Here is a 9,608-nt window from a genome sequence, read left to right on the forward strand (position 1 = left end):
CCCTGTCTATTGTGATGCTAAAAAGAAAGAGTTTCTGAATTCAAGACAAGGGAGTATGATTATTGCAGAGTATCAACAAAACTTTCTCAGGCTTTCTCGCTATGCTAAAGGTATTATTGATGGTGAAAGAGACAAGTGCAGAAGATTTGAAGAAGGTTTGAATGGTTACATTCGAAAATCAGTGGCAATCTTACAACTTGAGGATTTTTCCAAGCTGATTTCAGCGGCACTTACTTGGGAAAGAATTGACAAGGAAGAAGCTAGTAGGAGAGAAAACAGGTTTAGGAAAGGTAATTCAGATTATGGCGGTCCATCCAAAAAGGGAAAGTTTGACTATTCCAAGACCGAGAGTACACATAAATCATTACATCATAAGCAGAATAAGTCAAATTTTTCTAATGCCAGTACTCCAAGTTATGGCCAAGGCAAAACTCATACACCTACTTGTGCACAGTGCGGGAAGAATCATTTTGGTGCATGTAAACGAGCTTCTGGTGCTTGTTTTAATTGTGGAAGTATGGATCATAAAGTGAAGGATTGTCGTAATCCTAATCCTCTTTCTTATACGCATACAGAAGGATCCGTTCAAAAGCCTGTCACTACTCTTCTCAAGCTAATAGTAGTGCTAGACCTCAAAATATGCAAGTAGCGGGTTCGAGTGTAGCTAATCAGGCCGGTGGGTCGAGAGCTGCTGCACGAGTTTATGCTATGAGACAGAAGAATGACCAGGATGGTCCGGACGTGGTTGCTGGTAAATTTCACTTATTTGGCATATCTGTTATTACATTATTTGAACCTGGATCTTCGCATTCTTATGTTTGCTCATCACTTGCATTTCCCGATACTGTTAAATCTGTGAGACTTGACTTTGATGTGCTGGTCACGAGTCCATTAGGTCATCAGGCTGTTGTTAACAGGATTTACCGAGATTGTCCATTCATGATTCAAAATCTGGTCTTCCCTGTCGACTTGCTTGAAATGCCCTTCCGAGACTATGTGTTATTGTTGGCATGGATTGGCACCATGCATTGGTTGATTGTAGGTTAAAGCAAGTGACATTTAGAACTCCTGCTTATTCACACATGGTAGTTCAAGGAGAAAGATCATTGACATCTAATATTATTTCTGCGGTCTTGGCAAGGAAGATGATTTGTCAAGGTTGTGATGTCTATCTTGCTCATATAGTTGATACACGATTGGGGAGTCCAAGTCTTAAGGACATACCAACTGTGTGCGACTTTCCTGATGTATTTCCTGATGATCTTCCTGGGTTGCCTCCAGAAAGGGAGATTGAATTTCCTATAGATCTTGTCTCTTGAACTACTCCTATTTCTATCGCTCCCTATAGAATGGCTCCGACTAAATTAAAAGAGTTAAAGGCTCAATTGCAAGAACTTCTTGAGAAAGGTTTTATCCATCCCAGTATTTCACCTTGGGGAGCTCCTGTTTTATTTGTGAAAAAGAAAGATGGCACTCTTAGTCTTTGTATTGATTACCGACAGCTGAACAAGGTAATAATCAAGAACAAATACCCACTGCCTAGAATCGATGACTTGTTTGACCAACTGAAGGGTGCCATGTTATTCTCAAAAATTGACTTGAGGTCTGGATATTATCAGTTGCGTGTGAGGGAGAAAGATGTTCCTAAAACTGCTTTTAGGACCAGGTATGGCCATTATGAATTTTTGGTAATGCCATTTGGTTTGACAAATGCTCCTGCTGCATTTATGGATCTAATGAACCGTGTATTCAAGCCTTATCTCGATCAATTTGTGGTGGTGTTTATTGATGACATTTTAGTCTATTCCAAAAATAGAGAAGATCATGATAAGCATATCCGAATTGTCATGCAAATTGTGAAAGAGAGACAACTCTACACGAAGCTTTCCAAATGTGAATTTTGGCTGAATGAAGTGGCTTTTTTAGGGCACATTTCATCTGAAGGTGTGAAGGTTGATCCTAGTAAGATTCAAGCTATTGTTGATTGGAAACTAACTAAAACTCCAACTGAGATAAGAAGTTTCTTGGGTTTTAGCAGGATACTACAAAAGGTTTGTGAAGGGCTTCTCTATTATAGCTTCTCCCTTGACCAAACTTTTGGGGGAAAACGCCAAATTTGTATGGGATGACAAGTGTCAAGAGAGCTTTGAAAAGCTTAAATCCTTGTTGACACAAGCTCAAATACTTTCTTTGCCAGCTGAAGGAAAAGATTATGTGGGATACAGTGATGCATCTCATCGTGGCTTGGGTTGTGTTTTGATGCAAGAAGGGAAAGTAATTGCTTACGCCTCTCGAAAGTTGAAATTGCATGAGTTGAATTATCCCACTCACGATCTTGAACTTGCTGCCATTGTTTTTGCCTTAAAAATTTGGAGGCATTACTTATACGGAGAGAAGTGTCACATATTTACTGATCACAAGAGTTTGAAGTACTTGGGTACACAAAAAGAGTTAAACTTGCGACAACGTAGATGGCTTGAACTCATCAAAGATTATGATTGCACAATTGATTATCATCCTGGTAAAGCCAATGTGGTTGCAGATGCATTGAGTCGCAATTCCCTTGCAAGTTTAACTCTAAGTCCTTTGTCTTTGCTTCTTGAATTAAGAGCCATGAATGTTTGCCTTTCATTTAATTCTAATGGTTCTATCATTGCTAATTTGCAAGTCAAGCCAGTCTTACTTGAGCAAGTCCAAGAAGCACAGAAGTTAGATAAGAAGCTTGTGAAACGGGTTGAAAAAGTCCAAAATGGAAGAGAATCAGATTTTTCATTAAGGAAAGATGGTACCTTATTTTATAAAAATAGGTTGTGTGTTCCTAATGATGATGAATTGAGAAAGCAGATCTTGATTGAAGCACATAGTTCACCTTATGCAATGCATCCTGGAGGTACTAAAATGTATTGGACCATTAAGGAGCACTATTGGTGGAGTGGTATGAAGAAAGACATTGCAGAGTTCATTTCTAAATGCTTGGTATATCAACAAATAAAGGCTGAACATCAAGTCCCAGCTGGTCTCCTGCAACCTTTGTCAATACCTGAATGGAAATGGGAAAGGATAACGATGGACTTTGTTTCTGGACTTCCACGCACTCAAAGAAATCATAATGCAATTTGGGTCATTGTAGATAGACTAACTAAGAGTGCTCATTTCTTGGCAATCAGAATGGACTACTTACTTGAACGTTTAGCAGAATTGTACATTAATGAGATTGTGAAGCTGCATGGAATCCCTGTTTCTATTGTGTCTGATAGAGATCCGAGGTTTACATCCAGATTTTGGTCTAGCTTGCAAGAAGCTTTGGGTTCCAGGTTGAATTTTAGTACCGCGTTCCATCCACAAACGGACGGCCAGTCTGAAAGGGTAATACAAATCTTGGAGGATATGCTTCGAGCCTGCATTATTGAGTTTAAGGGTAATTGGGACAAACACTTAGCCCTAATAGAATTTGCTTACAATAATAGCTACCAATCAAGTATAGGCATGCCTCCTTATGAAGCTTTATATGGGAGAAAATGTAGAACGCCTCTTTGTTGGAATGAGGTTGGTGAAAGAAAATTTGTGGATCCTGAGATTGTGCAACAAACTGAAGATAAGGTAAAAATCATCAAGGATCGTTTGAAAATTTCTTCAGACAGACAAAAGTCCGATGCGGATCTTAAAAGGCGTGAAATTGAGCATCAGGTGGGCGATAAGGTATTTTTAAAGGTTTCTCCATGGAAGAAGACTTATGAGATTTGGCCAAAAAGGTAAATTTAGTCCTCGATTCATTGGACCTTATGAAATACTTGAGAGAATTGGTCCAGTTGCATATAAGCTAGCTTTGCCACCTGAATTAGGTAAGATCCACAATGTCTTTCATGTTTCTATGCTTCGAAAATACCGCTCAGTTCTATCTCATATTCTTCCTATTGAGTCTATTGAGGTTAATCCTGATTTGACATATGAAGAAGAACCAATCCAAATCTTAGCGCATTAGATAAAAGAGCTTACTAATAAGAGAATACCATTAGTGAAGGTTCTTTGGAGAAATCATTCAGGCGAAGAAGCTACCTGGGAGCGAGAAGAGGATATGCGAGTTCAATATCTACATTTGTTTCGGGACTAGTACAAGGTAAATTTCGAGACAAAATTTTTTTTAGGGAGAGAGAGTTGTAACACCCCAAATTTTTTATAATATTTGCATTCTTGATTGAGCATTTTTATAACGAGGAAATATTTTACTTTGCACTTCCTAAATGTGAAATGGTCAATATATGAAAATTTCTTACTTTAGGTTGTGTTAATATTGGCAATGAAGTTCCATGATGTTGCTATATGTAACACTTAATATTATTTTTATTAGTTGTTATTAAATATAATATATAATTAAGGTTTTGGATTTCCAACCTTTTGTATTTATCTAAGAATATTTAGTAGTTGGGTAACCATTTTATTTTATATCTATCCATAAACTCCCCATTTTTTTCTATTCTTCAAGACAAAGAAGAATAGCTATTCATCTCTCTCTTTCTATCTATCTCTCTTTCTCTCTATCTCTATCTCTCTATCTCTCTCTCCTCCGTAGAAACTAGAAAATCTGAAGTTTCATGAAAAAAAAACCATGGATTTCTACTAAATCAACAAGCAAATTTCGTTTTTGGTGAAGATCAAGTTGCTCCTCTTGGTAAGTTTCTAAACTCGTTTTTATACTAGACACCTACTAGAATTTTCTACATATCTTTTTGTACAGAGCTCTGATTTAAGTGATCCAGGACTTTCTTGAAAGGTATTTCATAAATCTATAACTCTTATGGAGGAACCAAAATCTATTTTTGTTGGTATTTACCTGAAAAAGGATCAGAAAGTACAGGGCAGGTGCTGTCCAGATTTCCAGTTTTAGAAATACTCCATGTACTGCTGTTAGTAATTTTAGCATAACCTTTTGTTCAAAATTGATATGGAGGTGATTCAAGATGTTCTGAAATGGTAAAACATAGATCTACAACTTTTGTGAAGACCATAAAGTCTAGTTTGTCCGTTTAGATATTCGAAACTGAGTCATAACTCGGAACAGTGATACTGTCCAGAATTTCTGTTTCAAACGTTTTTGAATAATTTTCACCAATATCATATTTAGTTTGACTTGCTAAATCACTGAACTTATTTAGATACTTGATTATGTATTTAATGTATATAAACTCTTGAAAAAAAATCAAAGGGGAAGTGTTTGAGGAAGTGGACAGATTTGGTTTGTTTACGGCGTAGACGATTCGAACGTCCCCAAGTTGTGATTGAACTGTTTCGTGGTAAAACACCAAGGTTTGTGTATAAACTTGTACTCTTTTTGCTTGCTGGAATATGTTGAAATAACTTGATATTTTATTTTTCTTGGCTTCAATTTATATTGTTATATTCGTATTATATCAAGTATTGTAAGATATTTGCAAAATCGTCCATTTGTACGGATGTTTGATTATTTTGCATTCTTGTTGGGACTTTGTCCTTCTTGTGGCAGTGACTTTGTCACTCATCTTGGCATGCCTCTTGATTTGGATCTTTTGCCATCTTGACTTTGGATTTGTAGTTCGTCTTGAATTATGGAACTTGTCCGTGTTAAGTACGAACTAGGAAGCCATTTTTAATATGGTTCTTGATTCTCTGGTCTATTGGGTTTTGACCCTACTTGATTTGGGGCTTCGGTCCATCTTGATATTTGATTATGCTTAGTGAGATGGCATGACGTACATATTGGGCGAAAAATGGATATTTGGTATACTCTCTTAAATTGATAGTATACACTTTCTAAACTCTTGAACATTGTTATTGATATTTGGAAACACTTCAAAGTTTGATATGGATATGTTTGATATATTTGTTCACTTGTTTTAAATTATATTAAATTGAGCTAACTATGACCGAAAAGGGGAATTGGAGAATTTAATGACTTCAAGCCTAAAGTTTATACGCCACTAAGCTTCATGCTTAGCGATAGTTGTTTTCTATCGTAGGAAATGTTCGGGATGAAATCTGAAGATGGTCAGGGTGAAGTACTCTTTTTGGGAGAATTTATGGAGATCACATTTGCATATGCACCTTGGTTTGCATAGTTTGGGGACATGTACATGATATACAGGATATATATATATATGTCACACTTATGTTATTTGGAGGCTTGTTGGATTTTAAAGACCAAAATCTTGTAACTTAAATTTGTAACCTATTTTATTGTATTAGGGTGTTTTAATAACTCAAGTCTTGTAATATGCTGAATTTACGCTTTCTCTTGTAAATATGTAGAAAAGGAGAAAACTAGTTTCCTTTTTTTTTATACCTGATAGTTTGAAATTTATGTACAATATAAACTTGCAGTGATTTTGAATGATTGTATTAATCAGTTAGGAAGTTGCTTTAATCTGTTAATATTTTGACATTGTATTTCATTTAAAATAAAATTATGGTGTATTTTTAAAAAGAAAATATATTGCACTTTGAACCTTTTCGCATGGGCCTACTTCCGCTACTAAAATTATTCTGAATTTTTTTTAATTAATATCTCTTTTAATATTTTGTAAGTAGAAAATTAGATTTGTTTCCTAAGTAGTACCCTCCCAAAGGGGCTGCTACATGGCGTAAGTGCTGAGTCAATCGCAACTTCTAGACTTTGGCGAGAGCTCAGGAGATAATCTTGAGTTCTTCATCGAAAAGGAAAGCTGACAGACCCTAGGATTCTTAAGATGAAGAGGAGCGGGATGGAAGCTCTGTGGTTAGAAAGTCGCAGGCTAGAAGACGTGTCATTTCGGATGACGAAGTTACTCCTCCTCCTCGTTCTGTTCCCGTGATCGAGCCTGTTAAAGCCACTTTAGTAAGTTCTGACGAAGAGACGCCCATGGCACCTTATGACTCTGTTGAACACCTCTTTTCGCGTGGGTTTGATAATGAAGGCTTTGACTTGGTGTCTGAGGAAGTTCCTCTTTCCTCCTTCCCCGTATATGTTCCAATGGAACGCCATTTGCCTATTTTTACTGCTACTATTTCTGCTCCGCCTCAAGCCATTATGACTTCGTCTACTGTCCCTGCTGCAAATATTTCTCGTACTAAAATTGGTTCTTCAAGTGGAAGTAGGGTAATGAAGCAAATTACCATTGAAGTTCCTGCCGATGGTAACCTTCTGAAGCAGTCAGGTCAGGCTGACGTATGGTTAAAACCCTTGATTGGTCCGGTTGAAAAGTCCAAGCTAGAAAGTTATAATTCTTTGACTTAGATAAATGACATCGTGCAATCATTATTGAAGGTATAGATTTCTTTTTATATCTTATACTATTTTCCTTCTACTAGGATTCTTATCCCTTTTTTCTTTATGTAGATCAATCTCATCGGCACGGAGATGATGAAAAGGGTTTCCCATACGGAGCAATTGATGCATGATTAACAAATTGAGGCAGATAATTGGAAAGAGCAGTATGAAAGCCTCCAGTTTGAGATGGAAGTTTTAGAAGAGAACAAATGTACCTTGGAGCAGCAGCTAAGAGTCATGGAAGTGGAGCTAGCTGTTGAGAAATCTTCTCCCAACCAGGAGGGCAAGGATAAGAACCTTCTCGAGTCGTCTTTTACTGAACAACTCTCCAAAGCTACAAAAGAGATCAGAGGTCTGAAGGCCCTGTTGAATGAGAAAGAAGTTTATGCTGTGAGTTTGTTCAAACACTCACCCAGACCCAGGAAGATCTCCGAGTGTCTTCCGGTAAGGTAAAGTTCTTGGAGAGTTCACTTGAACCTTTACAGACTTCTTACAATGCTGCTTTAGCTGAGAGGGAGGAGCTCAAGAGTGAAATTGATCATTGCTTAAGAGACTACGAAACTCTTGAGAACAAGGCCGTTGTTAAAGTATTGAACACGTGCCATGATACTTTTATGGAGGTATGCCAGGAAGGTTTTAACTTGGATGTTGAGTTAGCAAAGATTAAGGAAACAATTGAAAAAATTCAGCAAAGCCAAAGTTTTTCTTCACCCAAGGCTGATACTCCCGAAAATGTTGAAGCAAGTAGTAAGAGTATCTAAACAGCTACGCACCTTTACTTAAGTAATTGAGTAAGTTCCTGGTGCGGTGGATGTCCCAGCTCCTTCTAATCAAATCGAGCCTTCTGCTGTTGATGATGCCATCTTGATTACCGGTTCAGAACTAGCTCCATAGTGAAAGTTTGATTGTGAAGTTAACTATTTTTTTTGTTGGTGAACAATTGGTGGTTTTACCCCTGATCCCATTTATGGGTAATGTTTTTTGGTAACAACATATCCCCAGGTCTTTTCGGGGATTTCTATAATCAAGTTAGGACTAAGTTCATACTTAGTTTTAACTAAATATTTTAGAATATTATAAAGTTTTTGCTTCAAATTTTTATGATGCCTTTGACTTGAGTTTCTGTTATACTCTTTTAAGTTTTGCATTTAAAAATGCTTAGTTAATTTCATGTATTTTTGAATCAAGCATGAATTATAAAAGAGGGTCCTTTTATACTCGACACTAAATGAAGAAGACATCTCAACTTCATAATGGTGTAAACATACGAAAGGAGAAATAGGAACGTACATGTTTCTTGGAATAACTTTGAGAAAAGTTTTATTTCATTCGAACTTGTCAAGCTAAATAACACCTTACATGTGTTTAAATATCTTCTATAACTCTTCCATGACTGTTTTCTTTACAACAGATTTGTGAAAAAGAAAATTCAAGGGTTTCTTTATGACCCATGGCTAAATACTGACTTTAAACTAAACATTCGTAAGATTTTGAAATTTATATCCACGAGTGTATTCTTCACAGGTTTTTGGATCAGGCTTGCATTTTTGGCTCGTGACTTTGCTATGAACTTGATATTTGTTGAGTAGACTTTAGTCTTGACTTGAAATTTAATTGTTTCAGCCTTCTTTGCCTTCCTTATACATATATTATATGTATATTATATAGTCCCCCAAGTGTTTGAGCTTTGAAGTATGAAATCTCTAGCATTTGATTATTCCTACCATGCGGTCCTTTTCCTAAAAAGGAAAAATATATGGGACTCGGAGGTATAATTTAGATGAAGACTGCTTAACCCATTACATGTCCATCAGAATAGTTGCAACCCTGGACCAGGAATTATGTTTCTTCTGTGTGTCTTTCAGGTCTAAATTCATCATTTAGTGTGGGCTAGCTTTTTGCCTATCATCTAAAATTGTTAGTACAACTTTAACAATTCAAAATTAAAAATCGTAAGTGGGGATACCTGACCGTTGGTATTTCCTTCCCTTAGAAATAGTACTTCTTTAGATGAACAACATTCCAACTTGAAGGTAGAATCTTGCCATCCATGATTTCAAGCTCATATGCACATTTTCCTGCGATACCACGAATCTTGTAAGGCCCTTCCCAATTTGGACTTAACTTTCCTGCATTGGCTGCTCTCGAGGATTGGAAACTTTTTTGAGTACGTGATCCCCAATATTGAAGTATCTGAGACGAGATTTCCGATTGTAATATCGCTCAATAACTTGTTTTTGCGTTGCCATCCTTATTAAGGCAGTTTCCCTCCTTTCTTCAAGCAAATCCAGATTTACCCCTATCTCTTCTTCATTTGACTCTTCAGTAG

General features: G+C 36.8%; 1 protein-coding gene and 1 long non-coding RNA gene across 2 annotated transcripts; both read left to right on the forward strand.

Annotated features, from left to right (window-relative positions):
- The first annotated feature begins 708 nt into the window (after nt 1-708).
- LOC138874061 (uncharacterized) lies at nt 709-1,319 on the forward strand. The gene is made up of 2 exons (XM_070152567.1): nt 709-998; nt 1,043-1,319. Exons 1-2 carry the CDS (start codon nt 709-711, stop codon nt 1,317-1,319), a joined length of 567 nt encoding a protein of 188 aa, XP_070008668.1.
- A 3,181-nt stretch (nt 1,320-4,500) lies between these two features.
- LOC104242473 (uncharacterized) lies at nt 4,501-6,311 on the forward strand. The gene is made up of 2 exons (XR_715007.2): nt 4,501-4,669; nt 5,994-6,311. It is a non-coding gene; the product is annotated as an uncharacterized lncRNA (long non-coding RNA).
- The last annotated feature ends 3,297 nt before the right edge of the window (nt 6,312-9,608 follow it).

The sequence above is a fragment of the Nicotiana sylvestris genome, chromosome 1, assembly GCF_000393655.2.
Source record: "Nicotiana sylvestris chromosome 1, ASM39365v2, whole genome shotgun sequence".
NCBI classification, from domain to species: Eukaryota; Viridiplantae; Streptophyta; class Magnoliopsida; order Solanales; family Solanaceae; genus Nicotiana; species Nicotiana sylvestris.

Bases quoted from the DNA above. Each gene is read 5' to 3' on its own strand.
- LOC138874061 (XM_070152567.1), top strand. From the start codon at position 709: ATGAGACAGAAGAATGACCAGGATGGTCCGGACGTGGTTGCTGGTAAA. The intron at 999-1,042 runs GTTATTGTTGGC...GGTTGATTGTAG, and splicing joins ATGCCCTTCCGAGACTATGT to GTTAAAGCAAGTGACATTTA.